The 18,324-nt window shown below is 55.5% G+C and overlaps 1 protein-coding gene and 1 long non-coding RNA gene across 7 annotated transcripts in view; both read right to left on the reverse strand.

Moving 5' to 3' along the window:
• DLGAP2 (DLG associated protein 2) overlaps positions 1-18,324 on the reverse strand; it is a 776,206-nt gene that overhangs the window by 393,868 nt on the left and 364,014 nt on the right. Inside the window, exon 2 of one of the 6 annotated variants that reach the window (XM_082715288.1) lies at positions 16,710-16,836. The exons of the other annotated variants lie outside the window; for them this stretch is intronic. Within the exon in view, the coding sequence (XP_082571414.1) occupies positions 16,710-16,767 (58 nt within the window). The 5' untranslated portion in view covers positions 16,768-16,836. The remainder of the gene's footprint in view (positions 1-16,709; positions 16,837-18,324) is intronic. 6 annotated transcript variants of the gene reach the window in all.
• On the reverse strand, positions 6,240-7,831 carry LOC309855223. Its single transcript, XR_014306679.1, has 2 exons — positions 7,789-7,831; positions 6,240-6,659 (listed from the first exon to the last, which is right to left on the reverse strand). It is a non-coding gene; the product is annotated as an uncharacterized lncRNA (long non-coding RNA).

An 18,324-nucleotide genomic window follows, 5' to 3' on the forward strand; every position in this document is an offset into this window, starting at 1 on the left:
AGATGACGCTGTCGTCTGAAAACCGCCCCCCACACATGCACAGAACTGCTCCCTCCTTATAACCCTCACAGGACCAGCCGGTCCTGCTCCCCTCCGGACTGTCATGAAGCTCCAGGAGGAAGGTCCCTGGACATTGCTGTAAGGCACAGATGTGCTGGTCATGGTTGCACACGGCTGAGTGTGCGGTGACCTGCGCGGCGAGCTCCTCCTTGACGTGATCAGTTTCCCCATCGCGGACTCTGCACCAACCTTCATTATAATAAGGAGACGCATTTGCTACCCCAAAAGCTACCAAATTCCCCAGACACTTAGATGTTATGGAACACATGTGACTAATCAGCACACACTGACTCCGTGGCCAGGCACCACCCTCCATGCTGTGGCCATATCAATCCCTTTTTATCCTGACAGCAGCCCAGTGAAATTGCTCTCGAAAACCCTTCCATTCGACAGATGGGGACACTGAGTCACAGAGAGCAATGATCTGGCGAGGCCACCCAACTGAGAAGATTCGGGAAGGCAGACTCCAGGGTCCCAGAGCTGACTCAAGGGGAACGTGGGACCCCACGCACCGTGGACAGATGGGAAAAGGGGCCGCTGAGGTCAGGACCCAAGTTGTGGCGGGAGGCGGCCGAGGGCACGTCTCAAGGGAGCGGGTGGGGCGCGGCTCCTTCAGCCAGGAGACCGCGCGGCCCGTTTCGGAGCGCTGTCCGTGGGCAGCTTCGAGGCCTGTCTTGGAGTGTTTGCGACCACGCTCTGGGTCTCCTGGTATCCCATTGAAGGCCGGTCTGTGGTCTTTCTCCCACACATCTCCGATTCTACTGCTTTTCTGTTTGGTTTGCGGTGTTTCTTCCCGCGCTGTGCACTGCTGAAACAGGGATCCAGCAAGGGAGTGACCAGACCGTGGGGCAGGCTCTTCACTCGGGCTCTTCGCTGGGATGAGAGCCCTCAGAACGCTCAGTGAACGGCCTCCACGTCACAGGACCCTCTCGGCTCCTCGAGTGTCCTGCCTGCCCCTGCTGCATGGAACGAGGGGTTAAGGCAGCACCGCTGGGACCCATCTCGTGTCTGCAGAAAACACAGCCTTGCAGGAAAGGCCCTGGCACCCAGCCACTCAGGATCATGGCGCTCCTACAGCCTGGCACGGCACAAAGCCGAGTGCCTGCTCACGGACCGCACCCAAGGCCCCGGAGGTCCTGGACTCCATCCTGGGAAACCACCTCGCCTATCGCTCCGCAGAAGGAGAGCGGACAGCGAGGCTCATGGACGGTGTCTGACCAATGGTCGCCGGTGCCCCTGCTGTGGGGCCCTGCCCTGCGGCCCCTCCTGCGGATCGAGTCACTCCATGGCTCTCGGGATCAAGCCGTTCCTTCTGGCCTAGAGCAGATGGCCACCTCCTCTCCGTGGCGTGCAAGGTTCTTGCTGAGTTGAGGGGGAGGCACAGAGCTCCCTCGGTGCATCTGGATGTTCGGTGCATCTGGATTCAGAGGGAAGAGCCACACTGGCTTCTGTGGCTAGGGGTGAAGCAGGTGGCCTGTCCAGCATCATGAGCCTGTGTCTAAACGAAGCTGCACCGACCCCCTTTGAACCAGGCCTGGGGCTGGGCCAGCACACAGTGAACACAGCTGTGCCTGCTGTCCCTCGGGCCTGCCTCCTTCCCAGACCTCCCTCCAGACCTCCCAATCTGTCCACCGGCACCGCACTGCCCATCCTTCCCGCACACATCAGCTCGGCCCCCCTCGTGGCCTCTGAGACCTGTGCAACTCAACCCCAGCTCAGGGCCTGGCTGAACAATACTCACTTATTTTCCCAGACTCAGATCAACCCTGTCCTACAAAACACTTGTGTGTTTTGTGCCCAAGAGGAGGAGGGACACTTCTTTCCCATGTGTCCCACAGACAACTGTGGGGAGTGGTCTCAGCTGAACCCCCCTGCCTCCCTCGTCCTGTGCCTGTCCACCCACATCCCACAGGGCAGGCCCTGCTCAGTCGGGGCCTGGGGAGAGGACAAGCTTGCTCCGTGTCCCAGGAGCTCTCCTGCATGCATCCCACTTACTGCCCGTGTCCCACTGTTCGCAGGGACGCTTACTCTCACCCCGTTTCACATCTTGAAGTGATACACCTCAAACATTCTGTACCCAAGAATGTGAAATTATCATCACTTTGTCCTGAGATGTACAATTTCAAACGCTACATTGGAATACAGTTTTCCGGCGAAGAGCAACAGAACTTCCGAGAGACTCCTGCAGGGTGTGCAGAGATCACACGGACTCCCACAGAATTCACAACCGACCTGTTCCCCGGGTTTCCCCCACTTCAGGTCCACACCTGCCCCATGAGTCCCACGGGAAAACTATTGGGACTCCGGCCAATCTCCACCTGCCCGCTGATAGTCTACTTAGTGTTTCCTTCCGTTTGCACTACGTGACACGAATTAGGGGCCTTATTCCTGTGTTATGAATAAACAAATGAAGGCTCAGAGACATAAACAACTCTCCCAAGGCCACACAGCTAGTAAAAAGCGGACTCGCGTCTGCCCGGAAGCTCTGCTCTTGATGGACATAAGGGCGCGAAGAGTGAGAGTCCGTTCAAACAGGCGCCCCGGAGCAGAAGCTGCTGGTGCTGTGAACAGGGACTGAATGGAATTTGCAGGCCCTCCCTAGTGCGGGGGTCCAAGGCCACACTGCAAACCACCGGTCCCCGTATCCCCCTGGCCAGGGTCCCCGCCTCTCACCCTTAGTGTGAAGACACTCGTGGTCCCCACCTTGCAGCCGGCCACCATCGCCACACCACAAGTGTATTTTTCATGCTTGGAACACGTCTGGGTGAGTAAACATTTAAATTACTTTGAGCAGTACTGTGTAGACCAGCAGTACCCACTAATGCGGTCCAAGGTCCACCCTGGGAAACGCCTGCACACACGCTCACTAAGTGCTGAGTAAGCTGTCATCTAGACCACCGTGGGGCGAGTCACAGGGGACATCCTTCCCACTGGGACTATTTCACTCCACCTGTGAGCCCGTCCTGTCCTAAAGCTGCCGTGGTGCACGGCCTCCACACGGGGAGCCCCCGCCTCGTCCCACAGCCACTGCCCCTCACCACGCCCCTCACCACGGCCCCAGACTCGGCCACCCGGCTGGCACTCTCTGTGGCCACAGACACCGCCGAGCGTCCGGCCTGCCTCCACGTGTCGCCCCCCGAGCCGCGTCAGACCAGAATGCCCTGTGTGGGTTGCCGCCCCGCCAGTATGGGAAGCCCACGCTCCCGCTTGCACCAACACCTGCGTGCGGCCACCTGAGCTGCGCCTGACCTCTGTCTGTGCGCTTGGTGTGTCCCGAACGTTCCCGGACTTGGGCCTCTCCAACGGCTGCCTGTGTTCCTACAAGTCTCTGAAACCCCCCACACGGCGTCCCTGCGCCCCCCCGCAGCCGTCTCTGTGTGGGACATGCGCTGAAAACCCGCCACCTGCCCTGAGCTCTGGGGCTCTCATCAGGGCCTTCCACCTCACTGGGCTCTCAATGTCATACTCTGACTTTTCCCAGCTAGATTCTAAGACCCAAGAAGCTAGCAACTTGACCATTAAAAATCCTTTAAATTCCTTCAAGAACAAAACAATGTCTCATGTATATAAGGTGTCCCAGAAAATTCTGTTTCTCCAGATTATCGTACTAGCACAAGTTGGTGCAGACCACACACACGAGGTGTCACGGGTTACCTGGTGGCAAGCTGGCTGGTGAGCTCAGCCGGGCAGGCAGTGCAGGAACTGGACAGCACTCGGCTGAACTGAAGTACACGAGGGACTGTGGACTGACGACCACTGAAGCCAATGGCACTGTGGTCCTGTCATGGGACGTGGCCGTGTCTACACATGGGACGTCACAGGGAGGCTTGTTTGAAGCACCACGGTGTTCGGCGCATGCTAGCTCTGGGCCGTGCCAACGTGTGTGCCCTTGTGTTCGTGACATTGTTAGACATTTTGAGAAGGAACCCAGACTCCTGGAGCTCGTCCACGCTGGAGCTGTCCTCCCCCGAAGCCTCGTCAGCAGCCCCCGCTGGGCAGAGCCACTGCTGTCTGGGCGGGTCCACTGTGTCCCCAGGACGAGGTCTTCAGTCTGCGCTCCTGAATGTGTTCACTGAATGTGTCAACTGGCAGGGCACACGGGGAACGCACATACGCGGTCCTACGTCACGGCAAGCGTGTCTGTGACCGGGTTTCAGACTAGCCTTGGGTAGGCCAACAGAGCAGAGCTCGTCGTTGGTGGGCCTTGTCCAACTAGGAGAAGGCCTGACGAGAACAGAAAGGCTGAGCCCCTCTCCGGGAACAGAGAACACTTCCTGCCCGCCGGCCTCCAGACGGAGACCACAGCGTCCACCGCCCTGGGGCGCCAGTGTGCTGACTTGCCGTGCAGCTGGACTTGGGACCTGCCCGCCTCCGTCCCTGGGCAAGGCAAGCCCTTGTGGCAGCCCCATCTCCCACAGCTGCTTCTACAGCAGCGCCGGCTACCATGCCTGCTACGGGCACGCGTCCGTCCTCAGACATCCTCCTCCGCTGCAAGCGCTCGCCACCACCCTCCTGCACGCCGGCCCGGAGACCCAAGGTCAAAACCACATCTTCCTGTCTTGCCACCCACACACAGCCGGCGACTGACACACGGAGCTGAGCAAGGGCTGCTGCCTAAGGAGCCAGAAGCCTTTGAATGCGAGGACGCTGACCTGCAGCCGGAGATCCTCCTGCTTTACTCTCGCTGGCACGTTGCATATACGCTGCTCTTGCTGGAGGCCCCGCTGCTTCCCCAGCGTCGGCTGCAGGATGGCTCAGGAGGGCCAGCAGCGAGCAGGCAGCTAAGGCAGAAGCCCTAAATGCCAGTCTCCCTCCCTAACATGTCACTCTCCCGCCCTTCCTGCGTTGGGGAGGAGGCCAGGCTTGGCTGCAGATGGCCACTGCCGTGTGGTGAGCTGCACTCACAGATCAGGTCGCCCCCACCCAGCTCTGCCTGTGGGACAGATTCCGTGTCCACCGGACATGCAGCGGCCACATGGTGTGGTCGTTCTGCTGGGACCCGGGGCTGAGAACAGACCAGAGAGGTGGTCTATGTGATCAGAGCAGTAATAACACGGAGCCTAGCATCTCACATGCAGTGGATTGAACACAAATGCTCTTAAACCAAAGATCAGTCCCTTCCCCAGAACAACCCGTGGGAGCATTGCTCTCACCAACTAGGACAAGCTTCGTGAACGCACAGCCACAAAGCTCCCTCCTCTCCTTCAGCCCTGATTCTTGCGGGCCCCTAAAATGCAACGTCTATCAGCCGATCCCATACAAGGAGGAGGATAAACAGGCGCCGGGTTTGCACGGCGGGTACCGGAGTCACGGGCCATGGTCTGTCATGGGAGGCAGAACCCAGAGGCTCACGCTGCCTCCATTGTGGTCCATGGCTCTCCGGCTGGAGCCCACCAGAGCCTCCTCTGACAACGTGCCGATCACAGCCGTGGCCCATCCTTGCGGGGGCAACGGGCTTTCCCCCTTCGACCTGTGTGTTCACACACCATCTGCTCTTCAGGACCGAGTTACGAGATCCTCTCCCCACAGACCAGGAGAGATGGTGGATCCGTGGGGCCAGGAGGGGCTTTCTGGACAAGCTCCACAGCCTGACTCGTGCCTGTATTATGCAGGCACACATATCACTAAAAAACAGTAAATCTAGCTTTCTGAGAGAAATAAATGATCATTTCTATCCCTGTGAGTTTGGAAACAAAGAAGGACATTTATGTCACCACGAGGGCCTATCTGCTTTATTGTTCAACTCCATGGAACCAGCAGGAACGTAAGACAGATACCCCATAACCCTTGGCAAGTACTTACTTCTCCGTTCAGATGAAAACAAACGAGATCACGTTTCACTTTAATTGGTTCGTATCAAACACCAAATGTTTTCATTGCATTTCCGCAAATAAGAATCCCATGAGTGTTCCTAAAGGAAGGCTTTGGTTTCTCACCCACCATTTTGTCTGCTGTTTCCCCATCACTGCGCAGGCTGTGTCGTTCAGCCTGTCCTTGGCGTTCCCTGGTGCACGGGTAAGGCTATGTTATGAACCTCAAAATGTCTGCACTATTTAGTTGAAAAAAATGCACACATTTATGTTGTGCAAAACTAGAGCAAGTGCGTAGTGTAAACGGACATGGTCGTCAGTATCGCACGACCGTGGGACGTATTTCAGGAAAGCAAACTTCGGCTGCAGTAGATGTACAAAACCAGATTTATTTAAGACCACTGGGAGGCCACGTGGAGAGATCATTTAATTGTGTGGCATTGTATTTATCTCATCTGCCCGAATTAGAAAGAAAAATGTGGTTTTAGTATTAATAACACCCAATGAACAACAATAAGGTAATGAAAGTGCACAGCTCATTGCAGGAGGTCATGGTCCTGTCTGTGCCGAGGCCTGCAGCACCCTGATGGGGATCTACCCGAAGCTGTGAAAAGCAAGATGTGGAGTCTTCTCGGAAACCTGGAAGCGTGCTCATCCCGCTGATTCGATGACGGGCCGCATCTCCTCTCCCCGAGGGCTCCGGACGTGCTTCTGCACCGCGCGCTCCACGACGCCGGACGGGAGACAGGCGCTCTGGAAAGCTCCCGTCCCCGGCCGCACCTCACTCCTCTGAAATAGTAAGTCGTCGTGCAAATAACGGTCATGCCTCACACGGGATTTTACTTTCTTTGGGTATTTAAGGGATTAAGAAAGTAAGTACATAAAGCACTCCAGGCTCTGTGGCCCGGTGCGAGGGGAGGGCAGTCACGTGATGTTTCTTTCTGGAACCCGTTTCAGCGTGTGTGTGTACAAACTTAACTCCTGCTACGAACTGGCAGTCTCATGCAGAGGCGCAGAATGAATCTGGAGGGCTCTCGAGCAGGGCGCCTGGAAAGCTGGGACCAGGCGTCTGGCAGAGCTGACCACCTGCCCAACATGAGGAGCAACCCGAGGGGGTGCAGAGGGCACATTCGGCTTCTCTCGAGGCCAAGAACCGAGAGCTCGGGCTGCTGAGAGGGGCACAGTGACCCAGAATTAATGCGCCACCTGTGCACACACACCTAGACAACGGTCTGCCCCAAATTCACCCTTTGCCACCTTCAGACAGTCTTCTGGGGCTCACAGTCCTCTCCGAGGGGCCCTGGATCTCCATGTTAGCGGCCACACCTGGACCCTGATGCCATCCTTCGCTGGTCCCTTTGCTCGTGCTCAGGCGCCATGTCCTGTGACGAGCAGGCACCTGCCCCCCGGGGGCCATCACCAGGGCCCTTCACTTGGAGACTTTGCCCTTCAAGACGGGCACCACAAAGCATCAATGCCTGCCTTTGACGGCTTTACCGATTTTCTCTGAGACTGAAATGTAATGGAATTCAACACTGGCCAAGAGGAAAGGCGCCCATAAACAAGGCTGCAAGTAAGACACCGAACCGGCACTTCCCGTGGCGGACGTCAGCAACCCATGAACACAAGCCCGGACTCCGGGCTGCATGGGTTTCAGGGAACCGGGAGGGCACCTCCTGGCACCAGAGATGCAGCATGGCCAGGGGACGCCTGTTCTTCTATCCGGAGGAGCTGATAAAACACTGAGGTTTGCTAATGTAATTCTTCCCCCGAACAAAAACACTCCAGTCCCATGTGGAGAAAAGAGAAACATGTGGTTTCCGCAAAGATTCCAAAATAAAGTGCAGCTGTGGGACACCAGGCGTCCGAACAGCTGAGCCAGGGGAAAGGATCTAAACGCACCCACTCACACGCTTACCCCCGAGTGCCGGGCATCGCAGGGCCAGGAGCTTCAGATGAAATTCTCAACCTTTCATGCCCGTGGGCCCGCTCCTGGGCTCCCAGGGAAGCTACACTTACATTCACCAAGGTCAACATGACTCAGCAAAACCTCCAAGCACAGGCCTTGTTTCTGCCCCGAGCAAACACTGTATCTCTGCTTCCTTAAAGAAAATAACCAAAAGGAGCTTTCTGAGTACAGAAGATTAGAAAGAAGGAAGAAACTTCCCAGCTTTTCGTGAGAGTGAAGTCATCAGCTCTGCACATACTAGCAAGGTAACATCAACAACTTTCTGAAATGTCCGTTGTCTGATGATTTTTAACCTTTAATGAAAAAAAAAGTATATAACCCTACAGCAAATAATTCCTTTCCAAGAGCGCTGTCTTCTTTGTGAAAACTCTGTACCCCATCCGGCCGTCCCAACCCGGGCTTGGAAAAAACTCTCTTCCTATGTTTTAGAAATTCTAAATTGGTTTGTTCCTTTTGCATCAACACGTGTATAATTATATACATACAATCCTATGTGACCTATCAGAGCACTATTACATTACATAGAATATTATGGAATAGAATTCTTCATACGGTTATTTCTCTATTTATATACAAATGGAGGGTCAGGCTATGTCGACTGTATTGTCATACACCAAGGAGAGTGGAATTATAAAGCCGTGGCTACAGATCAGCGTGGCCCCCAGGGCTGAGAGGCTCTTCCCAGATTCTACAGCCTGCCCACCACATCTGTGCATGTGGCCTGGGAGGGCACCCAAGGTCCCTCTGGCCACTGCCCTGCTGCCCGGCTTTGGACATGCTTGGCCATGCCTGGTTCTGGCCACCTCCGGTCCAGCCTCTCCCTGCTCATCTCCTGAGGAAGTGGAAAGAACGTGGCCACCACCGCCCACCCTGGCTCATAGGTTCCCACAGGACTGGGGTGACTGTCGCATGCACCCCACTTTCTCTCCTGCTCTGCTAGGAGGCACCACAGACACCTCTAGGCCATCCGGCCTCACAAAGCAGCAGCAGAGGAGCACAAAGGGCAGTGGAGAGAGACTGATCGGAGCTGAGCGTGGACTTATCGCTAACCCAGTTAGGTGCGTGAGGACATGGGGAGGGCAGGGTCTCTGAGAACCGTCCCCTCCAGCAAGGACGGTTTATTGCTTCATCCATCTTGGCTCACCTTGCTTTAATAGTCTGAACAGATGTGCGGAGCTCACAGGAGGCTGGGGAAGGTGAGATGGAGTCAGCCCATGATACACCCACAGCCACACGGTAACACGCATGCATGCCGTGGACACAGGGCAACAGCTGGAAACGTGGTCTGAGGCTCGGCTCGCCTAGGCCCAAGCTCGCTCCATGTGCTCCGCAGGGCACCACGTGCACAATGACTAAGTCCCGGCTCCCCTCCATGCGAGCTTCTGGGAGAAGGACACACACGGCTCCACACCATCTCAAGGTGGGCCCAGAGCCGGCTTCTCTGAGAGGTTCCTCTTTAACCACACACAGGCTCCAAGAGCTTGACCAAACCGAGTCACAGCAAAACCCGAGGGCTAGATTTCCTGCAGTCACCATCTAGGTCCGCCCCGAGGGGCGCGCACACACCTAGAACGTTGGGTCCCCACTGCTGACTGGAGCCGGGTTGACATGTGACACACAGCTTGGATTGCTGGAAGGAAGTACACCAGGGATCAAATAAAGTTTTATCGCTGAGTTTTTTCTTTCCTTTTTTATAAATGAAGGCTCCATCAGCCCACAAGTCACTGCTACAGCAACTTTTACAGCTGTTGTTCCCCAGGGCCCCTAGAGAGACATGCCACAGAGGCTCACAGAAACCAAGCCCCCCCTCCCCACGTCTGAACCTCCTCATGACAAGCTGTGGGCCCAGGGTCACCTGCTTCTGTGGTTAAAAAGAAAAAAAAAAACACCAAGGACATGAAGACATTTCTGGGCTCACCCTAGGTTGCTAGTGGGTAATTTATGACCCATGGCCCAAGTATCATTACAAAAATGTCCATATTTAACAAAACAGATTTTCCCAGGCTGGGAGGGAGGAGGTGGCACATTGGGCGGTGGAGGAGGAAGCCTGGACTGATTGGACGGGAAACCGGGTTTATTTTTGTGTGTTCGCTGGAACCGCCTACTACTCTCTGACGACCCGGTAGGGAAAACAATGGGGTTTTCATCCCCAAGGAAAAGAGAGGAACTGATTTCCTTGTCACTCTACCAAGAAGAGCAAATGAGCCACAGGCCTCTGAAAGCTGCCACCATCAGCTCTGCAGCCTTGTGTCCTGCCCTTCACACACGCAGGGTTCCCCACAGACTGTGCGCCCCATGGAGGGATGGGGACGGGTGCTGGGCCCCGGTGATGTGTGCGCAGACTCCTTGCATTCCCAAACAGTGTACTTCTTCCTCCTGCTTTTCTTCTCCTTAGATTTATGGAAAACCCAGTTCCTAGCAGGTCTTCAGCGCTCGCTCACAGTCCATGGGGCTTCCCTACCCTGGGGCCTCCTTGGTGTTCAGACCCTGACTCTGACCCCACAGCAGCCGAGGAATGTCTTGGACACCAGCACATCTCTTGAGGTGGGACCAGTAACTGGCCCAGCCCAGAGCTCACGGGGGACCAGACTGTGTCCTTCACACGTGATCTGGTGTCCCAGGCCCGCCCGCAGGATGGCGGGTGTCTATCAGGCGGATGGATGCCCTGCACAGCAGAAGACCAGGAGCCGGCAGGTCCAGAGTCCCCAGTTTCTGAGAGGTTTTCACATCATCTACCCAAAGGAATGCCACTGTTGTACGTACAAAACAGCTGAAATTACACGTGGGTTAGTTTTAAGTGTTAAGCCAGCGTGGGTCATTTAGAATCACCCCCAGGAAACAAGGTGGCTCTTACTGTGAGGGCGCCGTGGGGCTGCTACGTGCTCTGCCTCGGGCCACCCACAGAGAAACACTGAGGGCTTGACCCTCATGCCCAGCAGCGGGCTGTGAGCCAGGCATCGACCAGGGCCGCTTCTGCCTTGTCGTGCCCAGCCCCTCCCTGCAGGGCTGTGACCACGCGGCCATAACCACAGTGGCCAGAGCAAGCGGAGGAAAACAGACGAGAGCATCGTGGCAGAACATCCAGGTAGCAGTGACTCTGAGGCCGGCAAGCTGCCGGCTCTCCCGTCTAGGAGGCTGTGATCCAGCTCACGGAACCCTGGGAGTGATTTCGTCCTGTGAAATCAACGTGTCCACTCAGTTTTTGTTTTTCTTTTGTTTTGTTTGTGGAAACATTTATTAGGAGGTTTTCATAAATGCTGGGGTTTTCCTTCGAAACATAGAAGATGCTTAAATACCGCCATCCATCCGTGGGAAGCTGGGAGCCATCCTGGTCATCACTGGGGACCTTCTGTTTCTGACCTGATTACATTATCATACGATGTTGACATGGAACCTCACATTCCCCAAAGGATAAAATCATTGAAATTCTAGACACCAGTAAACTGGAGACATCCGGCACGAGTGGTCTCCCTGTCTATGAGAACGCCTGGATGAGCAGAGTAAGGCTGTCCTTCCCCACCGGACGGGACCCTCCTTCAAAGCTCCACAGCCAGAGCTCCAACCAAGTGCTGACCTCTGAGATCAGACCGGCCAGGTCCAGGCCTTGGCTGGGGCCAAGGCACAGGTCTGTAGACAGGTGCACACCAAGCCAGGTGCACACACGAGTGACCTCGCCTCCAGCCCAGCCCCCTGTGGGAAGGGAGGGTGTGACACAGGGTGGGGCGGCAGGTGCCCCAGTGAATCAACCAGGCAGCCGCCTCCACAGACAAAGCCCAGGAGAGTCTTGGTGACATTCTCACGAACCAGCCAAGTTTCTTCCTGGCTGTGCCGGAGGGGAAAAGTCCACAATGACAAAAACCTCAGCAGTGCACACGATTCCTCAGGTAAAGTGTGCTGTTACCTAAAATGTGGGAGAAACACTCAATCTTCCTGCAAACAAGTCACTTTCTAAGATTCTGCATAGAAAAATTAGGCATTTTAGAAACACAGGAGAAAAATCAAGGTAACAAGAGCTATAAGTTTTGAAAATTTGTGTCTTTTTTTAAATGAAGAAGCAAATCTTCATCACATTATTTGTAAAATGTGCGTGGGAAACCACCGAGCTGGAAACATAATTTTGACAAATAAAAGTGAAACTTTTAAAAACAAAAGTGCTATTCACACCGAGTACAGCCACCGAGGGATGCTATCATGTCCTGCTTCGATCGCTGAGAGACTGTGGCAGCCGTACGGTGCCCGGCGACAAGGACACCCTCGAATAAGCACCTGATGAAGGAACGAGTCCGCTAACTGCATCAGCACAGCAGAGTTCACGCCAATGACAAGTAACAGACTGTGCAAGTCCGTGGTACCTGCGTTCCCGCTCCGGAGCCTGTGGCGCACCCAGGTCAGGGGATCTGCGTCCTCGTTGCCGAGGGACGGGAACAGTGGGGATTCTTCCCCCGGCAGAATCTGCCGGGCCAGACTGCCTGTCTGGGGACCTTCGCCCCCTTTACCGCAAAACCTGCAACCACGAGGCTTTGCCGGGCTGAGAACTCACAGCTGCGTCCTCCAGGAAGCCCACACGGGGCTAAAGCCGAGGGCAGGCCCACTGTGAGTGTCTGGGGAGGCCTCCCGACACCTCCGCACTAGCACCCCACATTCACTGTGTTTTGGCCTCAGGGAGGCAGCATGGAAACCTTTACAAACAACATGGTGGGGATATGCAGGACTGGTCCCAGACCTCAGGTCTCGCTCTGGGGACACAGCTGCTGGTAGCTTTCGTCCCTTCGTTCCACTTCCAGTCTCTGACCTTCAGGCCCCAGAAGATGCCCCACGAACACGGGAGTTCAGTGGCAGCCCCGTGACACCTTCCATAGAGACAGCACAGGCTGAACCTCCCACGGGGCTGAGTCCGGGTCCGTGTATCCCAAAAGGAGAAGCCATGAGGGGTCAGGGGACCTCTGTGGCTCCCACATAAGATGTGGTCGCAGACATTGTCATGGTGATGGAGCCCTTGGGAAACATCTTCTGCAAGGAACATACAGAACACCAACGGATGAAGCCCAGGGTAGGCGGGTGCAGAGGTCCACTCGGGGGACACAGCCCGAGGCAGCCCTGGGGCTGAGCAGACCAGCAGCCTTCCCGCCTGTCCTCTGTCCCTGTCTTATTCTCGGGAGGTCTGCTTCCCCCCTCACCCCACTGCACCTAAGGAAGCCACACTACCTTCCCCGTCTATGAGAATGCCTGGGCGAGCAGAGTAAGGCTGCTCAGGTCTTCCCCAAGGACATTAGACCTGCGTATTCTCCGTTCCCTGCTCCCCACCAGGCCCTCTCGCCACCCCATCCCACCTGTGCTCAGCTATGCAAGGACACTCTGTGTGCGGAGCCCTCCGCCCCGAGCCTCACACGTAGGAGTGCCCTGCACTGCAGCTGGTGTCCCCTTGGGACGGGTCCCAGCACTGGGCCTGGGGAGTCAGCTGCTGGCGGCACCGGGGTCCATGGGACCACAGGACCACGCCAGGCTCCAGAAAGCCTCCTGGGACCGGCGCTGTCAGCACCGGCAGCAGCAATGTGACTTGAGTTCATCTCATTTCATCCATTGACTATGAGACATTTTGGTCCCATTCGGCATCACTAACACCACACAGTCTGTCCCCGTGGCTTTCTTGAGGCCGGCACGTGGCGGTGGCAGCACCCACGGTGGAAACGTGGGGCTAGCAGCCCCACTTGGGTAAACACCAAGCATAATTCAGTAGGCACAGAGCCGTGCAAACAGCCACACTCAGCCTGCCCTCCCTGAGTCAGGGGATTCTATACAGACGACCTATTCCAAAGCTGCATCATGGCTTGGAGGTCATGAAATGCACAATAAAAATACATCCCAAAACCACCATGAACTCTGAGCCCTAATTTGGGGTTGAGACGTGTATATCCACATTACAGATCATTCACGCTAAAGAGCACACACGATTATGAGACTGCTGTACCGTTCAGATTCTGAAAATTTTGAAACCCATTCGATTTGTCCTGTATTTGCAATTTCTACTCCTGAAAGAAAATGAGGGAGTTGCCTGTTTTCCTTGAGTCAGAGAAAAGAGCTCCCTGGAAGGATTTGTTCTCCTTTGCTGAGACCTGAGTGCCTGTCCCTGAGGTAGCAGTGTGTCCACCACGGCAGTGGGCAGACCTCAGCCACTGCTGAGGCTCACGTCACAGCCGCGGAAAACGCGTCCTCACAGACGCCAGCACACAGCAGGCATATGCAGTCTCCGACCGGCGTGCTGGGCAGGTGCCCCTGCCGACACACAGGGACTCTAGCCTACGTGCGAATGAACTCCGGCCAGGCCACGGGGCACGGACCAGGCCCTCTGGGGAAGCCCCAGCCTCCATGGAGTCCAGATACACACAGCCCGTGGCTCTGGCCCCACGCAGTCACTGCACCAGGAGAAGCGTCCCTGCGGGCTCCGTGCAGAGAGGTCTGCCAACGGTCAGGCCATGTCGGCATGCAGTTGGCTGGCCGACTTTTAATGTGGCTGTGAAAGTGCTTCCCCAAGGGGGTGGTCACGCACGTGTACGGACCCTGCCCCTCCCAACCTCAGGCTAAGGCCATCACACCTGCTCTATTGGCTTTGAGCGAGTTTCAGCTTCCCGATCCCCATTTGGGAGAATCTTTGATCCGGAAGCTGAGAGGCTCAGTAAACTCTCCCACTGCCTGAAAGACTGAAGCCACGCGCCTGCCCGCCGCCTGCACCCCGGCAGCACGGTGAGTGCCCTGGGCAGGGTTACTTACTCGTGTGTGAGCCAGTGGCTGGCCCCCCGGGAGCACAGCTCTGCACAGCGAGACAGATTTGTGCTGACAAATGACTACCATTCAGCCCAGGTGTCACCACAAGACCTTCGTTATCATTGCTGGTCACCACCAAACCAACCCTGTCCTTGCAGGCCGGGGACAACACCCTGTCTTCCTTGGATGCCGTCAGCAATAGCCTGCACAGAAATAGACCCACTAGATACTCTACAATTATACACTTTCTGCAAGACTCTTGGGACCGTGGTCTATTTTTGCTAGAACTTGGGTTGGGGCATCATTCGTTAAGGGAGAACCCCGTGTTGTCACCCGTGCTCACTTACCTGGTTGCCAGAATGAGGTCTGAGAACAAACACGACCCACGCAGACACAGAGTCCAGGCTGGTCTTCAAAACACTGGAAAAGGCCATGTCTCCACACCCCCTGGGGAGAGTCTGTCATGACGAGACCCAGGGCTGCGTGACTTGGTGCTTTGGAAGGTGCACCTCACTGGCCTCGGGGCCCCCGGCCCCGCAGGGAGCCTTCTCCAGCACACAGACCGAGGGAAAAGCCAGAGGGTGAGCCAGAGGGAGGGCTCCCGGAACCTCTCTGTGGAGGAACTAAGTCACTGCCTCGATGCCGGTCGTCGGAGTGGGAGACCCAGAGCAGAGAAACCCCCGCACCACCTCCTTCTCCACTGACAGCCACATAATCACAAAAGGCTCCTCAAACTGAAAAGAAATCCCCAAGGCCGGAGAAGGTCTCCTATGCACACATCCCAGAAAACAGGAAGTCAAGACCCACTGTGCCCTGGCTGGGCCCCGAGGGTGCTGTCCCCTGGCTCCCATGGCTTGGAGAATCTGGGAACAGAGGACTGTGTGGCCCTGGACATGCTGGAGTGTCCAGAGGGTGTCCAACAAGGGGATACCCTTCTCTACGAGTGTTTGCTGCAACCATGTGTGGACCTCTAACCCAACAACCTGCACATTATGCGGTCGCGTGGCACCCAACAGCAGGACGAGAGTCCAGGACTCCTGGGGACCAGGTGTGTGGATTCCAGGCCATTCTCATGGTCACACCCATGGGAGGATGGCTTATACTGTCATCATCAGCAAAAACAAGGTGAGGGGGTGCCCCCTCACGTTCAGATGCTTCTACACACACAAGACACCTGACGCTTTCACAAGGGGCACCCTCAGTCCTCCTGAGAAAGGTCCCGGGGCACCTGGGTCAGGTGACCTGCAGAATGGCCTACGGGTAACGGCCGGGCTGGGCTGCTGTTCACCCCCATCCAGGGGAATCAGGGAAGCCAGGAAAAGCCTCCTCTTTTCCCTGAATGCTGCTCTCATTCGGAGATCGCAGAACCACAGCCCAGCACGACCTCGCTGACCACATGCAGGATGAGAACGTACTTGGAAAGACAAAGTGTTTCCTCGTCTCATCTCAGAGACTTTGGACCCACTTGGGTGGAAGGCTGAGCACACTGGCACCTGCTGGTTACGAGCTGTTCAGTCTCAGACGTAACTCCCTGGAGACCCGGCAACGAGAACCACGGCTCCCGGGAGCCAGCACAACGTTCCGACGTGATCAAGTCTCCGTCACTTTGTGCTGATTGATTTGCCGTGCACGATGCACCCCAGAAACCAAGACACGTCCTCCATCTCACAGAACACACCGATTCTGGAAATACAGTTTCTTTTAAAAACCACCTTCATTCTTCCTGATACCTTGTCTTCACAAAGTTTAGCAACAACACTTTCTTTAAAGGGCAAAAGAATAAGAGACATTCGAGAACACAGAGTGAGCATTTGATTTCACAGTTGGAGCAAGAACAAAGAAAAAAATCAAAATTACAAGAGGTTCACAAGTAAATGTAGGGGAACCACAGCATTTTCTGTGTTTTTTATATCAGGTAACTTCTTAAAAGTCATAAAAATCCCTCGAACATATAAAATGACAGGTCTGCTTTCTGCCTCTCAAGTGTAACAGGATGGCACCCACTGTCTATTCCCGAACAAACCTCTCTCTTCAGTGCCAATGCTCAGGACCCCGCATCTGCACAGAAACACAGAAAGGAAATGACCCCCTTTTGGAGGGTCGCGTACCTTTGAACAGGGTCAGTCCGCGGAGATTGCCTTTGATTTTAGTCAGCTTCAGTTCCATGGGGCAGGCCCGACCTTCTACTCATGTCCTTTGATAAATGGGAGGGAAAGTTTCCACTAAAGTGATCCCCTAAAGTGATCAATACACAAGAAAGTAAAGTGTACAGTTGTCGGTGTGCACTGAGTCCTGACAAACTTCCAGGGGCTGGTGTGAGATGAGCCGCTGGCGTCCACGTGGCCCCTCACACAGCCGCCAGTTGCCAAGGGCAACGCCACCGCCCACCACGCCGTGTCCATGAGCATCAGGGACTGGTGGCGGTCGGTGGCTCTGAGCAATTGGCAAAAGTGGGGTGATGTCTACAGAAAGCCAATCATTCAATCATTGTTGCCCACGAAAAGAGCAATTTCTACATTTAAACACAGGTTCTAGAGTGACTCGTATACGTCCCCTACAATGTACAGTCATCTGCTGAATTGATTAGTAACCCCAAGTTATTCGGGGCGTGGTGGTATCAGCTGTCAATCGCGCATACACGAAAGTCGGCATTCTCAAGCACAGACGGGACATTTCAGCACACACGTCACAGGAGGAACAACAGACCACAGCATGCTCAGCCCACACAGAGACGCACATGTAGTCACGGTACCTGCCACTGGCTCCGGGCCATGCAGCGTGGGAGCACCGACACTGTGCTCGCTCAGCGCGCACTGCAACAACGTACGTGGGAGCCACAGCGCTCTTTCAGTTCATTAACAAAATAGTAATTGATTTATGTTAATCAATTACCATACATGACCAAACATGGCATCAGGGACTCTGCCAACGGCCCGCAAGTGCGCGGCAGCACGGCCCCTCAGGAGGAGCGAAACGACCTGCCGGGATGTGTGTGCGTGTGTCTCAGCTGTGCCGCCCCGTCCCTGCATGCGCGCTGGGGCGGGAAGTTTGCTTCTCGGGCCCAGTGTCCTCACCTGGAAACCAGCACCTGTGCCCTACGTCGCGCAGAGCTGCTGAGACAAAACAGTGAGGAGGACAACTTCTACTTTCCTGGGTGCCCCGGAATGAGCTGCAGCTCAGAAGCCCCCTGTGCACGGCCCGGGGCCCACCACAGGCTCAGACACATGAGGCCCCTCGTCTCCTCTCGGACTCGCGTGTGAAGCAGTTGATGGGAAGTGTTTAAGTTAGGAAAGGCTGGGCACCTGTCAGTGGCTTATTCTATGTGATGCTGCCATGTGTTATTTTTAGTTCGACGAAGAACCTGCCACTTAGGACCTACGCCAAGGAGGACCTGCTGGTGGGAGCCACCAAGACTGACACAGCAAGTGCATATCAACCTCCAACGCTGCGGCTCACGGCAGACCTGCCAGTGGCCACCAGGCCTGCAAAACCCAGTCTAACGCGGACACTGGTCAGTGCGGTTTCCAAGCAGGTGAAAACAAACTTCAGACCTATGTGGGCCACAGAACAAAAAGTTGAGATGTCTGGTTTCGGATCGTAATTTAACCCTCTGAGCTTGTGTCCCCAAAAGTGACACTGAATTTCTTGGGGACACAGCCTCCTGGAAGCAAGGTCCGTGGCTGTCCTACAAAATTTATGCTAGTCGCCAGTGTTGATGGAGCC

The sequence above is a fragment of the Mustela nivalis genome (genome assembly GCF_964662115.1).
Source record: "Mustela nivalis genome assembly, chromosome: 20".
Classification (NCBI taxonomy): domain Eukaryota; kingdom Metazoa; phylum Chordata; class Mammalia; order Carnivora; family Mustelidae; genus Mustela; species Mustela nivalis.